Below are 27,770 nucleotides of genomic sequence, written 5' to 3'. Positions count from 1 at the left end.
CTGGGCCGCGCGGGCGGAGCTTCTGTTTCCCGGGCCCGTCCGCCCGGCAGCGCTCCCGCCTCCCGCGGCGTCCCGCACCGGCCACCCACGGGGGTCCCTGCACCGCAGTGGATCAGCTCGCGCGGGCACCGACACCGGACCACGCCGCTTGGCCTCCTGAGCTTTGGGTGTCCCGGAGCGCATCGCGAAAGTGGCGGGACCGTGCGGCGACCCTCCAGGGCACGGTCGAGCGGCCACTAGGTCCGGGCCCGCCGCCTGCGGCCCGGCGGAGACTCATGTCCACTCAGCAGCCGCTGCTCTAGAGGGGAGCTCCCCGGGCCCGACCTGGACATGCACGGCGGCCGAGGCGCCCTGGACTCCGCGGGACGCAGCTCCGTGCTCCCCGAGTCGCCGCCGCGGACCGGGAACAGTTTGAGGCCGCAGTCCTACCTGAACCCACGCGGGGTTCTGGTCACAGATTTCCCGGTGCACGACGGCCCCGCGCAGGTGCCTGTCGGGGGCCTCGACGGCGGCCGCGCAAAGCCGCGGGACTCCGCTGGGGAGGGAGACCCGGAGAGCCCGTGCGCGCCGGCGGCTCTCGCAGACGCCCAGTCTAAGCGCTGTCTCCCGCGCACTCCGGGCTCCCCGAACCCCGGGGCTGCCCCTTGGGAGGCAGAGACCCCCGAGTCTCCCGAGCCAGCGACGGTCGCGCCGAGCTCGCCCAGCCGGGGCCAGCAGCAGCAGCAGCAGCTTATCCCCAGGGCTCTGGCGTCTGAGACCAAGGCCAGGCCGGAGCCCCACCGGCGGCTGCAGAAGGTGCGCAGCCTGGTGGACACGCTGAGCGCCCTGGGCGCCGCCGACGAGGCCCCGCGCGCACACGCCGACCCCGAGTTGGACAGCCCCGGCTCGCTGCGCAGGGGCCTGCGATCCACGTCCTACCGCAGGGCCGTGGTCAGCGGCCTGGACCTCGACAGCCCCAGCACCTCTAAGAAGAAGAACCGCATGTCGCAGCCCGCCCTGAAGGTGCTAGCGGAGGACAGGGAGAGATTTGCCAGCCTGGGGAGGATCAAGGTGAGGGGGCCTGTCTTCTGGCCCTCCCGGGGCTCGCCCAGGGCTGGAGCTCACGACTGGACCCCACTCCTGCCCTCCAGGAGGCGGTGTGCATGGAACCAGCAGGAGGAACTTTGGGGGAAATAGAAGCAGAAACAGCGCTAACTAGTTGATGGCCTGTGAGTCTTGAGCATTTCCAATGTGGGGTGCAAGACCATGCTGCCCCTTGCTGGCAGTCTCACTGCCAGCACTCACAGGCAACCCCGAGTGAACCTGGCTTTCTTGGCTTTTTGGTTCACATGAGCTGTCCTCGGGGCTTACTCCTGGTTCTGTACTCAAGGGCTGTCTCCCTACTCTTTGTTCAGGACTCCTTGTTCCAGGCTCTTGTGTTTAGGAACCACTCCTGGCTCAGTGCTCAGGGCTCATTCCCGGTTCTGTGCTCAGGGATTACTTACTCCCAGTTTTGTGCCCAGGGATGGCTTCTGGCATGGCTCAAGACCCTCTGTCATGCACTCGCTGGAATCCGGGTTACCTGGTGCAAGTAAGCGCTTTCTCCCGTGGCTATCACTCTTGGCCTTAATAGCCGGCTTGGATGACACACTTTTTAAAAACGTATTTTAGAATAAGTTTGTCGGCAATGTTTGATTTGCAGACCTATTTTATAGAACCAGAGCTTACAACAAAATTTCTCATGTCAAAAATGGGTCACAAGTGGAAAAGCTGAAGTGCTGGCCCAGACAGGCACCTGCATCACTAGGTGATGGTTTGGGGGTGGTGTCTGGTGAAATGAGAACTTAGGCGGCAGAGTTTAGACTGGGTTTATTGCCAGCATCCCACAGGGTTCCCTGGAAGGCTGTGTTTGATGCCTATCTGGGTCCCCAGTGTGCAGTGCATGGCAGTGCATTGGTAAGGCAGCATGCAGGCTTCACTGAGTAGGACTCTGGGTTTTGGTTCTGGGCATGACTCAAGGAAGCCCTCATCAGCACAGCATGTCCAAGAGCTAGCAGACACTGGGGATGGGGGTGGGGCCTGTTTTGTCTTCCCCAGAAAGCATGACCTTCTGGGGGATTTCATACCTGCAACTACAGAACTCTAGTGCAGCAAACAAGGCTTGATCTCTAAGAGGGTGGAGACAGGGACACAGTCTGCTCTGTCCGCACCCAGCTCAGCCTACTAGTTTTCTGACCCCAGGAGGGAGAAGGGGACACTGCCCATGTAGGGTCCTCTCCCTTTGGACAGAGAGGGGGTCTGTTCATTCCCTTTCACTGACTTAAAGGAGCCACATGTGTGTCCTTCCCCATCCCTCGTGCTCATGGTTTTGGAGACAGTGACTCTCACAACCACAAAAAGTGCCTTTTCTTCCCTCCCCTCTTAAATTGCTGTATTTTTCCATTTGACTCATTCATACATGGTTCCCCCCCCCCTTTTTTTTTTTGTTTTGCTTTTCTCATTTCCTAGAAAAAATTGCTGAAAGGATCAGGAGCATTTGATGTGGAAGGTAAGTGTCTTAATTTCCAGACTTTTACTTCTATGTCAATGTGGAATATCACTTATAAATTGAAATCTGACTGCAGTAACAATACTTAGAATGAGAAAAACGTCCAACGAGTCCCAAATTACACAGTGCAAAGATGTGCATGTGTGTGGAGCTGAATTTCCAGGGAGGGCATGGGAAGTCATGGCAGTTCATCTGCAGGCAGCTCAGACAGCCCTTGGTAGAAATGAAGATTCATTTTTTTCTCTTCTGCCCTGTGTGCTCTTTCACAAAGTTTGGCCAGTGAGTGTGAGTGGGCCAGCCTGAAGTGGAGAGTTAGGGATTTTGGTCTGAAGTCATCTTTTCTTGGCTCCATCATTCTTTCTCCTGTATTCCCACATTTCCAGTGTCATTTCTGTTTTCCTGTTTCTCACGTGAAGGCACTAACTGTCTCCCATCCACAGAAGCAGCGGCCCACAACCTTGTAATCGATATATATTTTTTTTGGATTAGGAAAAGAAAGCCACTTTGCCAAGCGCTCAGATCAGCAGATGCCCTGTTTAGAAGTGGGTCATGCCTCCAGCTGGAGGAACTCCTGTAGGTTGGGACGGGGACTTTCCTTCCTGTTCTGGAAAACCAGGGTTGCTCACCTCTGCTGACCAGTGAAGAAGGTCATGTCCCCTTATACTTGAGTCAGATGTGGGACCACCTGTAATCATCATTCAAATTGCTTCCTCTACAGTTCGATTGGTTAGTTGGGTTGGGAGCCGCACCCGGCTGGGCGGCTCAAGAATCACTCCTGGTGGTGCTTGGGGGATTATATGAGATGCTGTGGATTGAATCTGGGCCAATGATCTCCCTCTATACAATCGCTCCAATCCCTACTGTTTTGTTTCGCTACCCTTCCCCTCTCATTGTGGCTAACATATGTGCTTCATTATAGTGTTAACAGGGGCTCACACACGGGCTCATGTGTTAGTACATTCTGCCATGGTGCCTGCGAGGGGACACCCCTCAGGTGTGATGTTGGCCGAGCTGCTGGTTGGGGTGATGGGAGCTGTGCTATCCACTCCCCTACAGTGTTGTGGTGCTTTCTGAGGTTCTGCTTTAGTCATGGTGCTTTCACAGCCCCAGGTGGGGTCAGCATGAGGTCGTGTGAAATGATCCACAGGCAGTCAGGTGAAGTTTCAGAAGACATCCAGCTTTATTACAAGGCCCTAACTGCCATGTGTGTATTTCTCACATGGCCTCTAAGCTAAGACCCCTACATCCGACCTGTCATCTCTCCTTGCAGCATCTGCCCCTCACCCTTCCACCCCCCCCCCGCCCCCCCACCACTCTTAATTACCAGCCACAGACCTCTCCCAGCTGTGGGAGGGTCTCACCATCCAGGTAAGATTAGCTTTGGGGAGGCTATGGGGAGGAATAACAGTCCTGCACACTTCTACCTGGAGTCCTAGGTGCCAGGACCTTTGGATCAGGCATGAGCATGTGGGTGGCATTAGGGATGAAATTCCAGGGTTTGACAGATGCACTCTCAAGCCACCGCCGAGCTCTCCCCGGCCCTCCTCATACAGTTCCTAAAGACCCAGTTCCCTGATGTGAACTTGATTCTTGTGTTAGTGTTTTGGTTTGAACCCCTACCAGCGCTCAGGAGACCATATTCGGTGGTAGCCTCTTATATCCCACTGAGTGTTTGGACTGACCCACATCCTAGATCCCATATTTACGTGGTGTGGCTGAGATCATGCCTGATGTCGTGAGTGAGGTCTAGGGTGCAGTTTTGCCAAGTCTCTTGTCTCAGTAAGACAATTCTCGGGGGGAGATCTGGCTTCAGGTTTCCTGGGGCCGGCGGCATGAATAGATGGACTCCTTCCTGTCTCCTGGAATCACTTGTGCCTTCTGATATGTGCCGCTGAATTTCAACTAAGTATAAAGATTTGAGTTTTCTCCAGGTCAGAACACAGCTCAGAGCTTAGGAGAGGGGAGCGGTCTCCTTTCATGCGGTATTCCTGGCTCTCTCTTGTATCTGGTGCAAATGTGATAAGTTTGGAATCCCCTTGCACCTGTTTACACCTGAGGAATGCCGCTTGCCTTCTTCCAAGCAGGTGGTGGGGCAGGCTTGGGATGGGAACCTGGCTGCCTTCCCGGAGGCGGGACCTAGCTGCCTCAGGGCTGGACTGGAGCTGGAACTAAATGCTTGCCTTGGAGTGGGACCTGTATCTGCTCCAGCTGCGGGGCCTGCTGTCTATACCACCTTTGCCTCAGCTGGCTATAACTTGCTTGTGTGGGTTGCCAATATGCCTTCGCTACGGATATCCACATAGATGGTGGGCCATCCAGGGGAGCAACAGTAGGGGATCACCCATCCTCCTGGTGTGGAAAAGGCCTTTCAAATCCATAGGGTCACCCCATTGAACTAAGTCCTTCCCCTGCACCCTGCCAGGCCTTCTTGCCCAACACCCATACAGGCAGACTGCTCGGCAGAGCCAGCCCCAGGGCCTTTGCACTAGCTTCTTTCCCATCAGACCATGATGCCTAATCATTGGGACCTTCCTCACTTCTGCCCAGTGCTGTCCCTGCTCTTCTTGGGTCCTTTTTATTTCTCACTCTGAGTGATTGTTTCTCTGTCCACTTCTCAATGCGGTTGACTCCCAGAGAAGTTCATTCGCATCCTTAATGAAGATCACACCCCAGGGCCTGCCCACTGCCCATGCACGAGGCAGCATTGAAACACTAGCTTCAGGGACCCGAGGATGAAGAATGGGTTATATTTTTCTTGTGATGGTTTGGCTCATTTCTCTACAAAATGTCTTAGTTTCATGCCCAGGGTTCAACCCTGGGCCTAGTGTAGGGAAGTGTGATGCAGGGAGGGCAGGAAGTGAGGGGAAGTGTGCATGTAACAGCAGCTCAGCCCCATCAATGAGCTAGAGATTAAGATGTGTGAGAGTGACAGTCTGGGTGGTTGCGAACTCCCATCCACAGGTTACCAGGCAGCCTCGTGGCAGGTAGTGACTTTTGCTTCTGCAGAAAATGCTGTCCTGTACCAGAACTATAAGGAAAAGGCCCTGGACGTGGACTCTGAGGAAGAGTCAGAGCCGAAAGAGCAGAAGGTAGACAAGAAGCCTGTGCCGTGCTCCTGGAGCCAACTGTCTGCTGTGAGTTCCCCTGGGCCCTGGGATGTGGAAGTAAGGGGTGGGCTTCTCAAGAATTGGATGTGCTGCTTGGAAGTTGGCAGTCCTGGGCGAGGGCATGAACTCAGGTTCTGGGGAGCAGGCTGCTCCCCAATTCCAGAAGCTTTTCCTTGTCGGTGGTTTCTCTGGCTCTTTCCATAGCACAGAGGTGGACTTGACTATAGTCCCGGCTGTGTGTGTTTAAGGGCATGTGCTGCTCTTTCTCACCAGCTGCATATGAGTGTGTGGGGGCCAGGACAGATGACCCAACCCCTGCCTTGGCAGGCGGCAGGTAGTAGGCATGCTCTGGGCAGTGCTGAGTGAAGTCCTGCCATCATCAACATCACTATGTCCCTCCCACTCAACTTCTTCTGCCCCCCGCCCGGTCATGAGGGTACAGGGATGTCCAGAGTTTAGACCCTCAAAAGCAGTGTTGATGTGTGTGTGATGGTTTGGGAGAGGGGGACCTGTTTGACATACAGTCCCTGGAGCATGAGTTACACCTTTCTATGAGCCTGGCCTTGCATGTGACCAATCCAGATTCCACCCCCAGCACCCCATATGGTTTCCCAAGCACTGCTAGGTGTGTACCCCCAAAGATAAGTGAGAGAGTTGAACCCCTACCCTGGCTGATATTTGGAGAAACTTACATTTTAGCAGTACCAGGCAGTGGATATTTGATTTAAAGCACAGCCTTTAGCTTGAATTCTTCATCTGTGAAGTTATTTACAATCATTGTTGTTTGAATTAGAGTTCCATCGCTAAATTTTAGCATTGGTAGAATACATGCTTTGTTTGTGACCCTGGATTCTATTCCAGTACCCCAGAATGAATGACTGGATGGATGGAGGGATGATGGATGGAAGGATGGAGGGATGACTGATGGGCAAGAATAGATGATGGATAATGATGATGATGAAGGGGTAATAATTGGGGAACATCCAGTACCAAGACTGGAACACTTGGGCCTGGAGAGATAGCGTAGCGGCATTTGCCTTGCAAGCAGCCGATCCAGAACCGAAGATGGTTGGTTCGAATCCCGGTGTCCCATATGGTCCCCTGTGCCTGCCAGGAGCTATTTCTGAGCAGACAACAGGAGTCCCCCTGAGCACTGCCAGGTGTGGCCCAAAAACCAAAAAAAAAAAAAAAAAAAAAAAAAGACTGGAATACTCTGGCCACATCTGATTCTACCTCATTCCAGATTCTTTTTAGTTTCTTTTGACTTGTCCACAGGGTTGAGGGTTCACATGAGGCTATGGGGCATGTGTGAGTGGAAGTGATCCAGGCCATGGCCCTGGGCTGGGACTGGCCACCCTGAGCTCACAGCTGTGCTCTTCAGGTGAGAAGAAATGGACTGTCCCAGACTGCAAGCCAGGAAGAGAGAAAGAGGCAGGAGGTAGGTCCTAGAGGATTTGGGTGCTTGATCCAGGCAAACCCTCCACACTCCCCTTGGAAAACTTTCCACCCTGTTTTGTACACAGACTGGGTGAAGTCTTGGTCAGTAAGAGCAGCTGTCACCCAGGAAGAACATTTGCTGGACCCCACCACTTGGTTATTTCATTTTATTCTCAGTTGAATTTGTTTTTCCAGCCATAGCAGTGGCTTCCTGTTGGTTCTGTGTGGGGTGATTCTTTGGGGTGTTGGAGATGGGACCCCATATCACTAATTATCCTTCTGACCCCTGATGCCACCATACCACATGCATGCATGGCCCCATTCCCCAGAGGGATCGCTCTGGGTTTTCTGAGTTTGGGAACCAGGAACTTCCTAGTGTTGGTATCCACTGTCCTGGGGATAGGCCAGGGTGGGTACACGATCTCTCATCTGTGGTTTTAAAAGATAAAACCATCATGAAGCATCCACTTTGCTTCTCCTCTTCCCTGTTTCTGAGGAGCCTTGTGTCCCTGCTTTGTGTGTGAGGTCAGTGGTGCCTCTCCTAAATTCAGATGCTGTTTGTTGATAGCTTTGGGGTGCTGCAGCTTAGTGGAAGACCCAGGATGTGCTTGGACTATGGAACTTACAAATGGGGCCTCCAGACTGGCATCACAATTACAATTGGGTCGCAGTGGGGGCTAGTCAGGGGATTACAGCAGGAGGTGATAGGGTTTTTATACAATTGGAAGCATCTGATCAGGGTCAGAGTTGGGGTTACAATTGGTGGTCACTGTCATTGGTTATAAACTGAGGTCACAGCAGGGGCATAGTTGGCAGAGGAACTATGAGGCATCTTTGATGGCTGTGACAAACCCTTAGTTTCTGGCAGTGACAAGACTGCTTAGACGCTGACTTCCACACAGCCCACTTCTTCGACTCCCTTCATCCATCTGCACCCTGCTCTGTGTGGAAGCAGCTCAGGGATGTCCCGATGCTGCTCTCTTGCTCTGTGTGGGCTCAGGGGTGTCCCTGCTCTGGGATCAGTGGTTCCTCCCCTGAATCCAGGTGCTGTTTGTTGACAGCTTTGGGGGGCTGAAGCTTCTTGGGAGTTCTGGGCCCCAAAGCTCTCTGCTTTCTATCCATGGTGGAAGGACAGATGTCTCCTCTCTGCCCTCTCTCAGGCCATCTTGGAGGTCATCTCATCAGAGCACTCATACCTGGCCAGCCTGCATACACTCATCCGCATGTTCAAGAACTCCCCGGAGCTGGGCCGGACCATGACCAGCACTGAGAGGCATCACCTCTTCTCCAACATCAGTGATGTGTGCGAAGCCAGTGAGAAGTGAGTGCTAGCTAGTGCTGCAGTGAGTGCTGGGCCGAGGCTGGGATGAGACCATGTCAGGGTCCTAGTCTGAGTGCTGCTCTGAGTGCCTGTCCGAGTGCTGACTGAGGGGTTGTGCTTCCTCAGACGACCTCACCTCTTCTCCCTTTCACCTCACCCAGGCTCATGCTGCTCTCTTTCTTCTAGTGCCCCACCGCTCCATCCAGCTCCATGTATTTCTGTTCTTATTTCCAGCTTTGTCTTGCACATGGTGATTATTTCTGAAATTGTAGTCATGTGACCAGCATAATTTTTTTTCCTAGGCTTTTAAAATTTTTTTTGGATCACACTCAGGGCTTTACTCCTGGCTCTGCACTCAGGAATCATTCTTGGCAAGGCTCAGGGAACTATATGGGATTTTAAGAATTGAACTGGGACCGCTCGTGTGCAAGGCAAATGCCTTCCTTGCTGTACTACTGCTCAGGGTCTTTTCTAGGCTTTCTTGATTTAAAATGTCGTGGGCACTAGTAGAAGAGATTTTGTTCTTGTTAATTGAAGGTATCCTTAATTGTGCTTAGGGTTTCAGCCCCTCCTGGCAACGCTTCTGGATCTGTCAAATGCTTCCTTGCTAGGCACAGGTTCGGACTGTTCTGGCTGGGTTCTGCACCTGCCCCCCCATTATTTTTTACAGAGACCCTGAAGCTCATTTGTTTCCTGTGCTGTGGGCCTGGGCTGTGGGTACAAGCTGAGCAACAGTCTGGGTGGTGGTGGAAATGATTTGATTCTGTTTCCACAGTCAGAGGACCAGGCCACAGCTGCATCACGACATCTCAACCAGTATTTGGTTCTGGCTTGTGGGTTGTTTTTTTTTTTTTTTTTTTGGTTTTTGGGCCACACCCTGCGGTGCTCAGGTGTTACTCCTGGCTATCTGCTCAGAAATAGCTCTTGGCAGGCACAGGGGACCATATGGGACCCCGGGATTCAAACCAATCACCTTGGGTCCTGGATCGGCTGCTTGCAAGGCAAACGCCGATGTGCTATCTCTCTGGCCTCATGGCTTGTGGGTTTTAGGATACATACGAGGCTCCCTCCCTGAGGTTGATTGGACATGTGGTAGGTAGTCTGGCCTTGGCCACATCAAAGGAGAGTAGGCCTCTCAGAGTGCCAGGTTCTCCTCTGCATCCACCTGCCTACCCTTCCTCTGAGAGGTCCTTCCGCCCATCCTGAAGCTGCAGTGACATCTCTTTAACACCCACATTCTCGGGACAAACATCCAAGCTTTGGTGTATACAGTCGCTGTGGGAAGGAACGCTGAGGGCCATGGTCTGCCCTGCCCTTGAGGGGTGTGTCAGCTGGAACCCTTGAGTGGAGGGTACACTTAGGCGACAGCCCCACAGTATAGCCCCACAGGCTACACGAGCCTAGCCCTGCACCCACTCCTGAGTTTGACTCTTGCTCCCAGGAGCCAGCTTCCTTTGGGGTCATTCTTAGGTGGTTAATCCGATCACAATCACAGGTCGGGCCACTTGGGTTTGCTTGTGCAAAACAATGAGATGTAATTTACGTTTAAATTTGAGGGATTTTTAGTAAAAGGCTGACAGTAGGAAAGAAAATGCTTATAGGCAAAAAAAAATGCTTATAGGCTGGGGAGATAGGATGGAGTAGGGGCACTTTCCTGACTAAATACTCATCCCCTCAAAAGCTCTGAAAGGGTTGAAGAAATCTCTTAGTATAGTGGGAAAGGCGTTTTGCTTTGCTTTGGCTATTTGAACCCAGATTTGATCCCTGGCATCCTATATTGTCCCCAAGCCCACCAGAAATAATTTCTGAGAGCAGAGCCAGGAATAATCCCTGAGCACCACCAGGTGTGGCCCAAAACAGAGAAAGAGATAGATAGATAGATAGATAGATAGATAGATAGATAGATAGATAGATAGATAGATAGAGAGAGAGAGAGAGAGAGAGAGGAAGAAAGGAAAGAGAGAGAGAGAGAGAGAAAGAAAGAAAGAAAGAAAGAAAGAAAGAAAGAAAGAAAGAAATAAATAAAGAAAGAAAGAAAGAAAGAAAGAAAGAAGAAAGAAAGAAAGAAAGAAAGAAAGAAAGAAAGAAAGAAAGAAAGAAAGAAAGAAAGAAAGAAAAGAAAGAGAGAGAGAGAGAGAAAGAAAGAAAGAAAGAAAGAAGGAAGGAAGGAAGGAAGGAAGGAAGAAAGAAAGAAAGAAAGAAAGAAAGAAAGAAAGAAAGAAAGAAAGAAAGAAAGAAAGAAAGAAAGAAAGAAGGAAGGAAGAAAAGGAAGGAAAGGAAGGAAGGAAGGAAAGAAGGAAGGAAGGAAGGAAGGAAGGAAGGAAGGAAGGAAGGAAGGAAGGAAGGAAGGAAGGAAGGAAGAAAACAAGAAAACCCTCTTTTGTCTCAGACTCCCCATCAGTCTGGGTCTCAGTGCTCCATCTTGAGTCAGGATCTGTGTGTTCAGATGTTTGCTGAAAAGGACCTAGAAGATCTTCAGCCAGTCCCCAGCTCTGGACTGTCCCACTGCCTAGCTGAGCTCTGCTCAGGGGCGCCCATTGGTGTTTACAGAAACAAGAGCGGCTGTGTCAATGCAGGCAGCTCTTTCTCGAGCCATCACAGCTCAAAAGCTGTGTTCCTAAGGAGAGGGTGGAGACGGACCATCCTGCTTAGCAGAGAACAGGGTGCTCCTGAACCTCCAGGCACTTCTGAGCCCCAAAGGGAGCTGGATTCATCCCACCAGGAAGCCCAGCTGGGACCCTGTTTGGCTCCAGCAACCCTCAGGAAAAGCCAACTGTAGAACAGGGACCCCAAGGACTCAGCTACAATAGGTTCCATCTTACATGTACTCATGTACATGTAAGAGGAAGTGTCATGGAGGCAGACCTGTCTGGAATATACAGGCTTTTGGTTTATTTTAGGAAGTGACTTCTTCAATCTCTCGGCTCTGCTGTCGATGCCCTGTTAGACTAATGCTGTGCTATTTGGGGACAGGGATTCCACCAGGGTCTCTTGCTCTTCAGGGACCTGATAACACTTCTACATCCTTTCCCATCAGTTTGCTTTTTTTGGGAGCCATACCTGGCACAGCTCAGGGGCCCACTCCCAGCTCTGTGCTCAGGACTCCCTCCTGGCTCCCTAATCAGGAAGTACTCCTGGCTGAGCTTGCTGATCACTCATGATGGGCTACAGGGGACCCTATGCACTGCAGGGGATATCACGCAGTTGACTGCTTGCAAGGCAAGTGCTTTATTCAATCCCTGTGTTACTCTCCAGCAGTGGTCCTCAAACTATGGCCCGCGGGCCACATATTGTATTTGTATCTGTTTTGTTTCTTCATTGCAAAATAAGATATATGCAGTGTGCATAAGAATTCGTTCGTTCGGGCCCAGAGAGATAGCACAGCGGCGTTTGCCTTGCAAGCAGCCGATCCAGGACCAAAGGTGGTTGGTTCAAATCCTGGTGTCCCATATGGTCCCCTGTGCCTGCCAGGAGCTATTTCTGAGCAGACAGCCAGGAGTAACCCCTGAGCACTGCCAGATGTGGCCCAAAAACCAAAAAAAAAAAAAAAAAAAAAAAAAAGAATTTGTTCGTTCATAAGTTTTGTTTTTACTATAGTCAGACCCTCCAATGGTCTGAGGGACAGTGAACTGGCCCCCTGTTTAAAAAGTTTGAGGACCCCTGCACTCCAGGTTCCTGATCTATTTTTGGCTATTTGGACCCAAACCCACAGTACTGAGGGGTCACTTCCAGGTCAGTGCTAGGAGGTTCCCCCATGGCAGTACTCAAAACCCTGCAATGCCAAGGATGGAACCCAGGTTCCTATGTACAAAGCCTTCATTTAGGCTGCTCTTCCTCTCTCTGGTCTTTGAGAATTGGCTGAAGAACACTCTTTCTCGGATGCTCTCTCTGGACTCTGGATTCCCTGTAACAGAGAGGGAGGAGTCTCAGTCTCAGGCTGCCAGGATGGGACATGATCACAGTGGGGTTCTGAAGAATTGCTCTGACTCCCCTCAGAGGTCCAACTCCAGAAGTTGATGAGGAGGCCAAGTGTGGAGGTTTCCTTGGAGACAGAGGCACCTGCCGTGGGTGGGGCAAAGAAATGTGCAGAAAAGGGCTTTGGGTTTGGGAGCTGGTCTCTGTTGGTGTCCTGGGGCTAGGCTGGGGCTGTAGTGGGGCTTTCATATCCGCAGCTTCTCCCCCTCACTTCATCTGCTCCCCTGTGAACGTGGGGCTCAGCTGGGGTAAAGCTCTATCTAATGGGGCAGCATCTTAGCCCCATGCGAGGCCCAGAAACTTTTCCTAAACCTCAGGCCCAGCTCAGTCTTCCCTCCTGCCCTGCTGCTGGACTCCCTCCCAGTCTTGGGAAGGTAGGCAGTTCAGGGGTGGATCCCCAGGACCAGAGTTCCCCTGCCCTGTTGAAGCTTTGCTCATGCCTGGTCTCCAGCTTGCTTTATGCAGTCACTGAGCCAAGTCTGTCCTTTTGGCATTGCCTTAGCAAACTCCTGTCATGGTGGGCTCCAGCCCATCCACAGAGACTTAAAGGAAAACAGCAGCCATGTCAGGCCCCAGGGAGGAGCCAGTTCACCAGCCCTTCACTCTCACCAGCAGCTTTGTGGAAAGGGAACAGACTTTGGGAGAGTCACAGCAGGGAGGCGGCTGTGGAGCATTTTCCCCCTCTGCCTTTGCAGTGTGGAGCGGGACCACGTAGTTCCTGGTTGAGCAGATGGTTTCAATAGAAACCTGTGATGCCGCCAAGTCTCGGTGCAGGGAAGAAGGCGGGTGAACGAAGCTGCAGACACAGCTCCTGGGGCCACTGGCTGGCCAGCTCTTTCTTTGGAATCTGAGATGCGCACCTAGAAGGGCCCTTAGCTGCAGTGTGGTGGGGTTGCCATGGGGGAGGCACATGTGGGCTGAGACTGGAAGGAACTCTACTCTGGTCGCTCCAAGTTCTCTGAGCCCGGCTGCTTCTGTCCTGAGGGTGGCTTGGTGTCTCCCTCAGTCCCACCGCCTGCTTGGGCAGGGGTGTTTAGCTCTGAAAAGAGGCACCTCTGAGTGCAGTAAGCCTGCTCCTCTCCCAACAGCTCTGTAGTACCCTCAGATGCCCCTGTCTTGGAGCCAGTCTTGTGCCTCCCTTGTCAGATCATATGGAGTTATCCAGAAAGAAGAGAATCAGTGCGTGATGGCTGACGGAGCATTGCATAGCTGCACTCACAAATCTAGGCAGCCTTCACAGTGTCTCCTGCATGCTCAGTGATCACTGAAGACAGGCCATGGTGCTAGGATGATCTGAATGTGCCAAATACTCTCCCAGCAAATCAGTTTGTTCTCCTTGAATGCAAGAATTCATTTTTGGAACCAGAGCTATAGCACAGTGGGTAGGGTGTTTGTCTTGCACATCGCCAACTCAGGTTTGATCCCTGGCAACCCATATGGTCCCTTAGCCTGCCAGGAGTGATTTCTGAGTGCAGAAAAGGAGTAATCCCTGTGCACTGCCAGGTGTGACTCCTCAAAAAAATAATTCCTTTTTGGGGAAAGGACACACTCAGTTGTTCTCAGGGCTCATTCCTGGTAGGGCTCAATGAAACTCATATAGTGGCAGGGATGGAAACGGGGCTGTCTATATATGTACAGTGAGCACCTTCACCCCTGTACTGTATCTCTCATGATGCTTCAATGCAAGAACTCTGGGTGCCATTGGTAGCAGCAAGAAAGCCGAGCGACCCCACAGCAAATATCTGGTGTGTGTTGAATGAAGCTGAGAGCTCACAGGTTTCTGTAAAACTGAAGCTCTGGTGTGTGTGGAGCTGGTTGAGGCTGCCTATTAGCAGCTGTCACCGCACTGTCACCAGGCCAGGCCTGATGGGGTTACTTGGGAATGATTTGAGTGAAACCCTATGAGACTTTGGCCTTTGGTTCTGCAGGCGTTTTTATTGGGAACAGCAGGAGGAAATGAGGGTGGCATGTGCAGTGGTTCAGGCTTATCTCTGAGGTGTTGTTTTGGGGTTTGAGAGTAGCTTCGGGAAATGGTCTAAACTCAGGGAAAATGAGGTGAAAAGGCTCCATGGAAACCCAGGGATAGCGGGAAGCAGCCTCGTCAGTGGCTGGATGCAGACAAAGGACCCTTTGTGACTGGTGCCGTCTGCTCGGCAGTTCATGGGCACTGTGCTGTGCAGGAAACAAGGGCCATGTCTGTCTTGGTGCCACCCTGTGTGTAAAGGGTCGGTGGGAACCAGCTTCCAGGCAATCTTCCCCTCCTTGCAGTGCCCCAAGCACAGAGACCCTGTGAGCCCTCTGCACTGGCATTGTCACACTTCCTGTTCCTTGTATGGGTGTGGGTGTGGGTGTGTGGTGGTGGTGGTGGTGGTGATGGTGGTGTGGGTTGTCCTACATTTTGAGAGCAGGACAGGCGGAGCTGAGGAGAAGTGGGGCTGGGAGGGGCAGGACTAGGGAGGATATAGGGCTTTGGAGAGGGTGGAGGGTGAGGGTTTTGGAAAGTTCTGATGCCTTTGCTATCCCTTTGTCTCCCTGAAAAGCAAATACTTCCTGTCAGATCCCTGCTGTGACCAGGGATGTGTGCCCTGTCCCCTCAGTCTTCCTAGTCCCTTCCCCCCCATCATCATCACTGTTGTGTTCTGGAGTGTGTGTGTCTTGGGGGTATCACTGTGAGGGATGAACAGGTGTGTTGTACATCATCACTGCTACAATCAGATGTATATGTGTGCTTATGTCATCCTTACTACAACTAGACTATTGGTTAGTGCCAACCAGAGTGCTCCTTCCTCAGTTTCTAGGGCACCCCCTGCTGGTTTACTTGTTGCTCTCAGATGGGGAGGGGGTGAATCAGACTATTGCTCAGATGTCAGGACTCTCCAGGAGGGAAGCTGACATTAGAGACCCCTCTGGATGTTGTGGAGCCCTGGGTGAGAACTGGGAGGGACCAGGTACCCTAAGATGGGAATAAATGCCTCAGGTCCTGGATATACAGCTTGCAGAGCCTGACCGGATGAAGCAATCCATGAGCCGCATCTGCCAGGGTCACTGCTGCAGAGCAGGGGTTGGCCCAGGCCCCAGGACTAGTGGCCATGTGGGGTCGATCCCTTATCCTCACACCTACCACTCAGGTGCTGTGTCTGCACAGTTGGAACTGTGGCCTTTTCTCAGCTGTACTCCTCCTTCTCAGAGGCCTTGTAGGAGAGAGGTTGTTGTTGTTTTTTTTTTTTTTTTTTGGTTGGTTGGTTAGTTTTGGTTTTGGAGCCACACCCGTTTGATGCTCAGGGGTTACTCCTGGCTATGCACTCAGAAATCGCTTCTGGCTTGGGGGGACCATATGGGATGCTGGGGATCGAACCCATGGTCTGTCCTAGACTAGCGCTTGCAAGGCAGACACCTTCTAGCACCACCGCTCCGACCCCAAGAGAGAAGTTGTTAAGAGCCACCACAGTACTGGAGCCTTACTTTGTGCTCAGGGTCCTGTTCTGGGGCAGGGTGTCCCTGGTCAGGAGTCTGGGAAGAGAGGGGCTTCACTAAGAATATGAAGTCTTGGGGTTCCACATGTTCCCGAACCTCCACTGCCTTATACCCCTGACAGAGGCTTAAACTGTCCTTGACAGTCATGCCACTGGCTGCCCCCATCTGGGAAGATCAGGGGATGCCACTGAGGGAGGGATGAAGGATGTGAGTGAAGTTCAGTTCTGAGCACCCCAGGCTCAGGTCATCCTGGTTACTGTGTCCTTCGCTTCTCTATACAATTTGGGGAGCCTGAGGGCCACAGAGGCATGGAACCCTCAGAGCTGGGGACGTGTTCAGCAGGTGAACTCTGCAGCCTACCCAAGGCCCATGCCCTCTTCACTATCTAGAACTATACTGGGGCTGACCCTGAGAAATAGGAAGCAGTTTGGGGATATTGTTTGTAGAATAACATGTTAATTATAAAGTCCTGGATGGAGGTGGATGATGGTGAGATGGATGGATGGAGAGTCCTGGGCCACGTGCCTGCAATCCCTTCCAGCCTGCAGGTCTGAGGGTTCAGGATAGCTGCGAGGAAATGATTCACAGGCAGTCAGGTTTCAGGAGACATGAAGCTTTATTCAAGGCCCTAGCCAATACAGGTGGCTCCTAATCTTTAAAAACTTTTAATCCATCTCTATTATTAGCCCTGCATTCAAGCCTGTCTCTTCTCCTTCCATCTCTCTTGCTCCTTCCTTGAATCCCTCTTTTATACCCTTGAGGCAATCCTTTTGTTATCTACCAAAGACCCCCTCCCAGAAATGGGCTGATCAGGTAAGTTTATGCAGGAAGATGGGGGTGAGGTAACATCTACCCCTCTTTGAATAATGAGAAAGGGTAATAAGCTTTTGTTTTCCTGATTTCTGCTGGCCAAAGGCAGGAACCTTAATATTCCCATAGCAGCCAAGTTTAAAGTGTAAAATTAAAATATCAGCCTTTTTCATAAACATAACTTTTCTGCAAAATATACCTGTATCTTAAAATTTCTTTTTTTTTTTTGTTTGTTTTTGTTTTTGCTTTTGGGTCATACCTGGCAGCACTCAGAGGTTACTCCTGGCTCTATGCTCAGAAATCGCTCCTGGCAGGCTCAGGGAACCATATGGGATGCCGGGATTCGAACCACTGACCTTCTGCATGAAGGGCAAACGCCTTACCTCCGTGCTATCTCTCCGGCCCCCAAATTTTCCTTTTTTTTTTTTTTTTTTTTTGGTTTTGGGTTTTGGGCCACACCCGGCAGTGCTCAGGGGTTACTCCTGGCTGTCTGCTCAGAAATAGCTCCTGGCAGGCACGGGGGACCATATGGGACACCGGGATTCGAACCAACCACCTTTGGTCCTGGATCGGCTGCTTGCAAGGCAAACGCCGCTGTGCTATCTCTCCGGGCCCGCCCCAAATTTTCTTAATGCTTATTTACCAAGCACTATCCTGGAATGTCCTTGTTCCTATTAATTAACCTTTCTTAGTTAATGCTATTTAACCAAGCATTTTTTCCTGGAACTTCCTGTTCCTTCTCATTAACCTTTCCTAAACACACAAGAACATTTATACAGAAAATACATTTTGAAAACAGGCCACTACATATACATATACAGGCTATACACAGTAAAACACTATGCAATTGGAAACATTAATTATGGAAAACTATAAAGCACATTTAAATCAGCAAGAAAATGACTTAGATCAAGAGATACACCTGAAACAAAGTTAGATGCAGGTGGTTGTAAATCAAATTTTTCAGCTAGGCTTCACTGTTTTCTCCCATTTTATATATATATATATATATATATATATATATACATACACACATATATATACATATATATACACACATATATGTATGTGTATATATATGTATATGTATATATAATTCCATAACCAAAACCAATTGTCCAAAAGTGAAATTGTGAAAAGTCTGTAGGCTTTAGCTCCATGGAACTCAAACCCCGCAAGCGGGTCCTGGCAGGAGCTGTGAGCACTGTTCCACTTGCCTGGTTCAGATCTTCTACATAGCTGCAGCTTGTCAGGACGCTCAGATGCGTCTAAGCTGCAGCTTGTTGCCTGCCTGGAGACGCTGCTTCTGGCTCTTCTCTGCCCTCCAGGCGGTATTTGGAAGCTGCCAACGTTGCCACAGCTTCTCTGCCCATAGCTTTTTGCCTCTGCAGTCCGCACATCTGGGTTTTTAAAGTTCAAGGTGGTCCGAGCTGAGAGTCTGAAATTTTGAAAGTAGAATCTTTGTTCGGGCTGAGGTCATCATTCAGAAAATTAGTCCTCTATCAATAAAGTCTTTTCTTTCTGGCCTTTTTCCAAGTGGCAAAAATCTCAGTCCTGGGCCTCGGATGGGGGTGATCCAAGTTTTCATCTTCCCTCCTTCACTGGCCCTTCTCCCCTCAGAAGGGAACTCTGCCATGTTTAGCAATGGCTCCATGTGGTGGCAAGGCTATTGGGCTCACTCCAACTGAAAAGAGCAAAATCAAACACAAGAACAAGAATCTCACCATTGTTGTCTTCTTGGATCCAGGGTTCAAATCCGTGTTGGATGCCAATATGTTGTATTAAATATTAATTATTCAAAGAGGGGGAGATGTCACCCCACCCCTATCATCCTGTGTAACCTTACCTGATGGTAAGACCAGCCCATTTTTGTGAGGGTTCTTTGGTAGGGAACAGAAGGATTGCCTCAGGGATGTAGGGGAATTCAAAGATTGATTGACAGAGATTCAAGGAGAAGCAGGATGGAGGGAGAAGAGACAGGTTGAATGTGGGCTGATTATGGAGCCAGCATAAAATGTTATGAGAGAAGCCACACCTGTTGGCTAGGGCCTTGAATAAAACTTCAGATCTTCTGAAACCTGACTGCTGTCTTTTCCTTGTGGCTACCCTGAACCCTCAGATCTACCAACTGGAAGGGGTTGAAGGTGTGCTGGCAGAGAAAGGGCTCTCCATCTATCCCATCACCATCCACCTCCATCCAGGACTCAATAATTAATATTTTTCTATACTGGTAGTCAATGCCAGTACACATTAGAGGAAAAAGAGTAAGGTCGCAGATTCAAGGTTCCCCCAGACTGGACTGAGTTCTAACTAGTGTGTTCTAGGTATGACCTTGGAAAGTTCGATAAGTTTCTTGAAGGTTCTAGAATATTCTGGAAGGATATGGACGTCATGACCAAGAAGAATAGTGTTATTTCCCACTCAACTTTCTTCCTGAACCACTGACTGCCCAAGGCCAAGGGGTGTTGTTTTAATATAATTTAATGGTCCTAGTTTGTTGTGGGGATGGTGAGGCCCTTTTCGGCTCGGTCTGGCTCCTGCAGCCTCTACAGCCTGGCTGGTCTGAAGGTTGTAGGATGAGGGCAGAGATTCACAAAGCAATCAGATGAAGTTCCAGGAGTCAGCCAACTTTATTTCATGGTCCCTACCACATGTACACCTCCTCACATGTCCTCTATATTAAGCCTCTTCCTAGCAGCTACTTCTCTACTCCTTTTAGCTCTCTTGGCCTCTGTCTCCCTTTCAGCTGCTTCTTCAAGCTTCCTTGCTGACTAACTCCCTTTGCTGAAGCTATTGCTGTTGCTTCTTTGATGATGCTCAACTGCTGGTGCTGAATTGCTGATACTGAATCTGATGCTGAATCTCTGTTGAATCTCGCCGTGATTCTTGCTTCTGCCATACTTTTCTCTCTAACTTTCCTTCTTAATCCCTCTCTCCCCCACAAGTGAGCCTCCTCTACCCACCCATTCCAGGTATGGGCAGTTCTGATAATTCAGGTGGAATAAATAAGAAATTGGGGGAGAAATACCCACATTCAAGGAGCTTCCTTGTGGAAAGCCTTTTCTGTTGATGTTGGCCTTGTTCAAGTTTATTCTGCACAAGCCTTTTGGTGCTGGGTCCGAACAGCATCTGAGATCTTAGTTTTTGCTGTTTGTTTATAATATATATTTTATGCTGCAACAGCACCCCCAAGGCCCAGGCTGCTTTTAGTGAGTGGTGACCAGACACTGAGGCTCTTTCCATGGGGATAGCAGTAGCTATGCCATGGGCCCAGCCTCTTCACAGAGCCCTCCCCAGCCCTGAGAGACTCTGGGCACCCCTATACCTCTCTTCTGGAGGTTGGTTCCCCATTTCTGACAGCCTAGCAGACAGCACTCATGTCGGGCCTGAGTTCTTGACCGCTATGGTTGGGGTAGAGGTGAGGGTCTACGTTTCTGCTCTGTTTCATTGTTTCACTCTGCATCTATCTAACTGAGGTCTGGTAGCCCCATCGTGTTAAGCGTAGTGTTAAGTGTTCAATGTGTCATGGAGGATCAGCCACATTGTGTCTGACCACATCAGGAGCATACCAGGTCCAGCTGTCCCCTCGCCCCCGGCCTGATTATGTGTTTGTTCTGTAAGCTCCTGCTGTCCAAAGGTCTGATCCTCACTCTTACACAGTCTTACACATTCAGACTCTCCCACATATACATGCTGACTCACTCACACACACACACAAACATACACACACATTCTCACACCCTCATACTCAATAGCCTTAAGCTGGAATGATGGTCCTTATGCAAACATGCATGTGTATGCCTGGGGAGTGAGTCCATTCTGCAGGAAGGATGGTAATGGGTGGCCAACCACTCCTGCCCATCAGGTACCCAAATTCTTTCCCTGAGCCCTGTTAGGCAGAGTCTGTTTTGAGCTGCCCCAACCCACTGTGTGGAGCCTGATGATCGGTCATTTCAGGTTCTTCAAGGAACTGGAAGCCCGTCACCACAGCAGCAGTTTTGTTCACGATATCAGCGACATTGTGGAGAAACATGCGGCTGGCACCTTCGAGCCCTACGTGCGCTACTGCACCAATGAGGTGTACCAGCAGCGCACGCTGCAGAGGCTGCTGTGAGGGCTGGCTCGGCTGGGGGTGTGGGGGTTCAGCTGGGGGTGCGTGGTCCAGGATGATAGTGTAGGGGCCATGAGATGATGGATGGTATGGGGAGCTGGGATAATGGTAGTGGACACTGGGGTGATAATGGGGGCCCCAGGATGATGGAGTGGGGACCCATATTGGCAGGGTGGGGTTCTGGGCTGGTGATGTGGGGTAGAGGTTGATGTCATAGGGGCCTGGACTGGACAAGAGGTCCAGGGCCTTGCATAGTTTTTCATACCCAGCTGTAGTCACCATAGTCCCCAGCATCCCGGGTGTGGCCCCCTAGACCTAGAGTAGCAGAGCTGACCTATCTCCCCAGAGCCACCAATGCAGCGTTCAAGGAGGCACTGGCCCGCATCGAGGCACACGCAGACTGCCGGAACCTGCCCATGATCTCCTTCCTCATCCTGCCCATGCAGAGGGTCACACGACTGCCACTGCTCATGGATGTGAGTGCCGGGCACCACTGCTACCATCCCACTGCTACCCTGTGGCCTTTCATGTCAGTGCTGTCACTCTCCTCACCCATTTGCAAAGGGGGACTCAGCCTTGGGGGTGCTGGGCAGCTGCCGGGCTGTGATGTCCTCTGGCATGTGTGTGAGACTCTGAGCCCCTGCCCCCACAAGAGCTGTCATCTATACCTCATGATTATATCATGGGCACAAGGAACTGCTCTGCTTCTAGGATGCCCCTAGGGACTGGGCTGGGGCAAACCTGACCAGGAGAGGTAGGTGACAGGGACTGACTCCTGGTTTTTGGGAGTTAATTGGCAGTGCAGTGTCTGTTCCCATTGACCCGACCTTCACCACTCACAACTGAGGATGGAGATTCAGTGTACAGAGGGGAGGAAGCATTTCATTGGTTCGGGGAAGGAGCTTTTCCAAAGCCCCATCTCAGGCACCTGTGCAGGGAGGAAGGGAGGGACAAAAGGAAGGAAGAAATAGAATCTTAGACTCTCAGACTCACGGACTCAGACACTCAGATCCTCAGAATCATTGGCTGACAGGCTGTTTTAGACACACTCTCAGATTCACCTCTTAAACTGACAGACTTGGACTCTCAGAATCACTGATCCACAGACTGACTCATTGAGTCAGGTACTCAGAGTCAGACACTTAGACTCTCAGAGTCACAGACTCTTCACAAACTTTCTGAGTCTCTGACTTGCAGACTTGAGCAGACTCAGGATCTACCAGTGATCCCCAGGAACCACTTTTTGGCCCAGAGACTCCAAATGGAAAGCCCAGAAATTGCGAGCAGATCCTCGGGACTGGACCCATGTGTTCTGCAGCCATGGAGTCCCCTCCCTGACTTTGTCTGCTTGTTTCCCTGGTGTCACTCATGACTATTGGGTAGAACTAACAAGGCTGGGTGAGCCAGGACTACCTTTGTTGTCTTTTCCAGTCACCCGAAATCCCCTTCACATGTGACTATGACCCCCTTTCATACATGAGGAGACATGTGGGTCTACGAGCTAGGGGTGGGATGTGGCATGTGAAATTTCATGCTTCACTCTGAGGTGGCCTGACTGACCTCTCACTTATTCACAGACCATTTGCCAGAAAACCCCTAAAGACAACCCCAAGTATGATGTCTGCAGGCGGGCTCTGAAGGAGGCCAGCAAGGTGGGTGCCTGCCTGCTCCTGACCCAAGTCCACCCCTCCTTCCCTCATTCTGTCTAGTTTCCTTTCTCTCCATTCCCATTCCCACTCCCTCTTTCCCATCTGTCTCTTGTCTTCTGTCTGTCTGTCTGTCTGTCTGTCTGTCTGTCTGTCTGTCTGTCTGTCTGTCTGTCTCCTCTTATTGTGAAGCATACCTTCCCTGGTTGTCCCAATTGTCCAGAGCTGATCTCAGGGTCTCGGGCTCACCCTAATCTGTACCCCCAGCTTGTCCGTCTGTGCAATGAGGGTGCCCGGAAAATGGAGCGCACGGAGATGCTTTACACCATCAACTCGCAGCTGGAGTTCAGAATCAAGGTGACTGGCTCTGTATGGCACCTTTCAAAGAAGGGCCATGGACTGGGGAGGTGGTGGGATGGGAGATTCTTCTATCCCAGACCCAGAGGGAGAAAAGCAGGGAGACAACACAGATGGGGGTGGAGTTTGAGAGATAGTTGAGAGATCCCATTGCAGCACTCTTTCTGCACTCATACTTGCTTAATTCTGCCCAGGCGCTGTTGAGAAGGAACAGTGAGATGAAGGTGGAGGGAAGGGCAGGTTAGGATGAACAGTAGTGCCATCCCCAGGACTTGCTGGACATACTAGCTGCCACTGACCTGTCCCACATCTGGGCTGAGATAGGCAACCGCTGGGTGTGCTGTGCCACATGCCCTGCTCATGTGTAGGTCCGCTCATGCCCCCTGTCTCCGCAGCCCTTCCCTCTGGTCTCGGCATCCCGATGGCTGGTGAAGCGTGGGGAGCTGACGGCCCTTGCTGACTCGGGGCTGTTCTCCAGGAGGTCGGGCCGGCAGCAGTTGTACTTCTTTCTTTTCAATGATGTGCTCATCATCACCAAGAGGAAAAGGTAGGCAGAGGACCTTAGCCTCCACAGGGATATACCCAGGGCCCAGGACACTGTGCAGAAGCTTTCTACAGTGGGGTGGGTGCCTACATGATCCGAGTCACCACATGGGACATCCCACTCCTGCAGCTGCCCAAATGGTGGCTCTCACAATGCACAAGACACTGGAGTCATTTGGGGTGGGCCTGGACACAGCTACACCCCCTCACTCCATAGTGGCCTTCAGGCTCACATGCCCTATGCTAAGATCACTTCCCCCTCCATGCTCCAAGGTGCACGGTCCGGGGTGTCCAGCCGGGGAGAGCAGGTGTGGATGGGTGAAGGGCTCTGACCCATGGACAGGTGTAATGGATGGATGGAATGAGTGGGTATGGCAGGGCAAGCATCTCTGGTCTGTGGATAGTGTAATAAGCAGGTGTGGATAGGTGAAGGTCACTGGTCTAGGAACAGGTGTAATGAACTAGTATGAACGGGTGGAGGTCTCTGGTCTATAGATGGTATAATGGGCAGGTTTCATGTCCATGAGAGGGTGTGGATGGAAGGCCACTGCTCCAATACTTTACAGCAACCCCTTTCTCCTGCCCCCTCATGACCTCCCTGTCCCCTTTTCTCCCAGTGAGGAGAGCTACATTGTTACTGACTACTCACTGCGGGACCAGCTGCTGGTGGAGAGCTGTGAGGAGGAACTAGCCACATCCCCTGGCAGGGGTGGCTCAGGGATGCTGCATTCACGTCTAGGCTCAGTCCATCGCCTCTTCACACTCACGGTGTTGAGCAATCATGCAGGAGAGCGGGTGCAGCTGCTGCTGAAGGCTGAGACTCTGTGAGTGTAAGGGATGGACAGGCATCCACCAACACCTGTTGTCCATATGTGGGTGTGTGTGTGGGTACCTGTGTGTGTTCATGTGTGACAACCATCGAATTAACTGCAAATCAAACTCTGGGGTCAGGGCTAACAGGTGTTTCCCTGCAATATTTGAAGCATGGGTTCAATCATGACTGTTTTTTTTTGTTTGTTTGTTTGTTTTTTTGGTTTTTTGGGCCACACCCGGCGGTGCTCAGGGGTGACTCCTGGCTGTCTGCTCAGAAATAGCTCCTGGCAGGCTCAGGGGACCATATGGGACACCGGGATTCGAACCAACCACCTTTGGTCCTGGATCGGCTGCTTGCAAGGCAAACGCCGCTGTGCTATCTCTCCGGGCCCTCAATCATGACTGTTCTTAAAGTTACAGCTAGAAGCTGTGTAAAACTTGGGGCGGGGAGGGTTCCTTCATTTTATTCTGTCCTATTGAGCCACACTGAGCATTTGAGAACAGTCTAAAAATGGGCAAAGAATTTCTCTCAGTGAGGCTCCTATTTGGCAGGCATCTTGTCTGAGGAAGAAAACAGCTTAAAATAGGTCAAGATTCAAGGCTGGGAGATGCTCAGAGGCCTGCGTCTGGGCTGTGTGAGGACCTGGGTACCATTCACAGCACTGCATGGTCCCTGATCACAAGTGATTCAGAAAATTAAGTAGAGTTTCTCATGTGGGGTCAAGTGATTGAGAGTAGATTTATGTGTGTGGAAGCATTTTGGAGCTATTAACCCTCCAGCTGTCTCCACCCAGATCTTGATTAATGAGACATGATACCCACATGCAAAGCCCTGACAGGAACTGGCTACTGGCCTGCACCCCTCCCTGGGAGTGTGTCTGGGGTGGAGTCTATTCTGACACTGCCCTTGCCCACTCAGGAGCGAGCGAGCCCGCTGGATTGGGGCCCTGGGACAGAACAGTGGAAAGCCACCCCCAGACAGGACTTGTAAGTAAGCGGGGGAGGGGGGCAGTTCTGCCCTTTCCTGCTGGTCCCTTGGCAATCCCTCCTGTACTGGGTAGTCACACTGGAAATGAGACGCAGGCCTTCCTGGAGAAGACGACCACCCCTTTCCTGGGCTCTGGTGGAGGGTGGAAGCTGTGCTGCTGCTTCCTGGTGCCTCAGCTCCATCCCTAGGCTTTTCATTGCCTTTCTGGCTACAAACTCCTGGGACCCCAGTCCAAGGGGCCCTGCCCTGTAGGGAGCTGAGGCCCCAGTGAACCCCTGGTAGGGACACAGCTGATGGGTTGTGGTGGGTTAATATGAATGAGCAGCTAGCTTGCTCCTCCATCTTCAGACCCCTTCCCTGCTGCTCCCCTAGCGGGGAATGGGGACTGTGCCTTGCCTTGCCTCCTCCCCTCCCCCCCTTAACTCCTTGCACAGCTTCTCTTGCTATACTTCCCACGTACCACATCCTAATCCTAATGGCTTCTTGATAAGGGGCAAAGCCTCACTGCTCCAGGGGGTGGGGGCCAGAGCCTGGGCTGGCAGCTGTGATGTGGTGGTTGCTGCCAGGCCTCTGTGGTACAGCTCAGACATGTCTTGGCAGTGCTGACCCAGGTAGAGATCATCCGCTCCTTCACAGCCAAGCAGCCTGATGAGCTGTCCCTGCAGGTGGCAGATGTGGTCCTCATCCATCAGCAAGTGGGCGATGGTGAGTCAGGGTGGGTCTGGGGGACCACCACCGCAGAGTTGTCATGGGGCTCACAAATTGGGAGTGCATGTGGCTCCTGGTCCCCCCACCTGGCATCAGGGTACTGGCACTCCCTAATCCCAAATACAAACTCAATGTCTCTAGATGGTAGCAGCACACACACAGGGAGTACACAGTCTGTGAGCACACAAACATGCATATGGTGCAGTGTAGGTGAGCACACATGCAATGTACACATAATATCTGCATGTGCATATCTGAGTGCACAGCGTGCACACATCACAAACACCTCACACGTGTGCCAAGGTGCTGGCAGGACCCCATGGGCTGCTCCTACCCACAGTCCCCACGTCTTCCTCTTTGGGTACCAATGGCCTCCTCTGCCAGTCCCATCTGCTTATCCTCACAAGCTTTCTCTCCCCACCTCCCTCCTGCAGGCTGGTGTGAGGGAGAGCGGCTGCGGGATGCTGAGCGGGGTTGGTTCCCCACAGAGTGCACCAGGGTGATCACCTGCCAGGCCACCATCGAAAAGAACATGGAACGGATGGGACGGCTGCTGGCATTGGAGACCCACGCACAAACCCAAGCTCAGACTACCAGCCCCTGCACCCCTGGACGGTAGCGTCCACTGCACTCAGCCTGCAGGGCCCTGTGTCCTAGGATATTAGTGCCCACAGCACGCTCAGTCTTCTGGACACTATCCCCAAAGGTAGCCCAGCATGGCTTTCTGCTCAGCCTACTGACCAGCATGGCCTTCAAGAGCCCCACATTGACAGGAGCTGCCTGGCAGGCCTGTCCACATGGAACTGAAGCAAAGAGCTGCTTGGATGGGGGTGTGGGTTAGAAGGACCCTAAGACCTGTCCTATGATCCAGAGGGTAGGAGAGCCTGTGGTTCCTGCTGCCTCCTCCAGGGAAGAAGCTCCCTTAGTTTAAGTCTCGGTGGTGCTCATCTAGTCTAGTCTAGCCCACTGGCTGCTGTGTGAAGCAGACTGGGTTGCTGGGGAGCAAGAAGGGGACCCTTGTCTACAATGTGGCCAGGGGCCACATTGTGGCTGAGAGAGCTGGGGGGAGGGGGCAAAGGCATTGTAAGTGTCTCCTTATAGCAGGATCAGCCTGCCGAATGTTCTTCCTGACTAGCTGGCCCTGGGAGACCCATCGCATAGGGAGGGATGTGGGACCTGTGCAGGGCCAAGCATCCGAAGGCTGGCGGGCAGCAGGCCAATGAGGGGCTATGTCCACTGTTGGGGTGAGGGCAAGGGAAGAGCTAGCATTCAGGGTGGTCCAGTTGTGGGAAGGCCTAAAACAGCCTTGGTCCCACTCATGAATCTGAGAAGCCAGAGAGCTGATGGGACACATACTGTGACCATTCAGAGTAACAGGCCAGGGCTTGCCTGACTTTGCCCTGCCATACCACCCAGATGCTCAGGCATATTTGATGAAAAGATATAAAGCATTTTACAGATGTGCTACTTGCAGCTTTGTTCCGTTTGGCTGGGACACGCTCAGGCCACATGTCCCCTGGGCACTGCCTAGCCACTGCTGACTGTGGAGACTCAGCTGGCAGGAGACATGGGGGCCCAACAAGGGGAGACATTTGTAGGAGCGGGAGCTGAGACGAATGAGACATGCAGGAGGCCCCTCTCCCCAGCACAGAAGGTCCCAAAGAAACAAGAGACCACCCTCCCCAACTTGGGAATAAGAACCCGATACTGAAGATTTGACTGTACATGCCACCAACATATTACATGTGTGTGATGTTCTGTGATGACATGGTGCCTCTCAAAGGGCAATGCCAAGTGGCTCCTTACCCCAGAGCAGGGGCTAGAATAGAAATGGTCCAAAAGTCTAAGCCTAACATGGGGATGAGGTCTCTCTCACCAGAGAGAAGTGGGACTGATACCCTACAGGAGGGACCCAAATGCGGTGGACAGAGAACAAGACACAGGGTAAAATAG

At 51.8% G+C, this 27,770-nt stretch overlaps 1 protein-coding gene across 1 annotated transcript; it reads left to right on the top strand.

The window, feature by feature from the left end:
- The first annotated feature begins 84 nt into the window (after positions 1-84).
- On the top strand, positions 85-27,271 carry ARHGEF26 (Rho guanine nucleotide exchange factor 26). The gene is made up of 14 exons (XM_049775807.1): positions 85-1,050; positions 2,488-2,527; positions 5,534-5,661; positions 7,016-7,072; positions 8,232-8,392; positions 20,609-20,761; positions 21,109-21,238; positions 22,340-22,414; positions 22,676-22,765; positions 23,161-23,312; positions 23,926-24,132; positions 25,041-25,108; positions 25,710-25,814; positions 26,252-27,271. The coding sequence occupies exons 1-14, from the start codon at positions 331-333 to the stop codon at positions 26,434-26,436; spliced, it is 2,271 nt and encodes a 756-aa protein (XP_049631764.1). The 5' UTR covers positions 85-330; the 3' UTR covers positions 26,437-27,271.
- Positions 27,272-27,770: the final 499 nt, after the last annotated feature.

The sequence above is a fragment of the Suncus etruscus genome, chromosome 6, assembly GCF_024139225.1.
Source record: "Suncus etruscus isolate mSunEtr1 chromosome 6, mSunEtr1.pri.cur, whole genome shotgun sequence".
Taxonomy (NCBI): Eukaryota; Metazoa; Chordata; class Mammalia; order Eulipotyphla; family Soricidae; genus Suncus; species Suncus etruscus.
The sequence above is the reverse complement of the archived record's forward strand: the minus strand, read 5'-3'. Positions and strand labels throughout refer to the sequence as shown.

Excerpts from the sequence above, each read along its gene's own strand:
- ARHGEF26 (XM_049775807.1), top strand. The coding sequence starts at position 331 with ATGCACGGCGGCCGAGGCGCCCTGGACTCCGCGGGACGCAGCTCCGTG. Across the intron at positions 7,073-8,231 it reads AAGAGAGAAAGAGGCAGGAG|GCCATCTTGGAGGTCATCTC; the intron begins GTAGGTCCTAGA and ends GCCCTCTCTCAG. Across the intron at positions 8,393-20,608 it reads GTGTGCGAAGCCAGTGAGAA|GTTCTTCAAGGAACTGGAAG; the intron begins GTGAGTGCTAGC and ends CGGTCATTTCAG.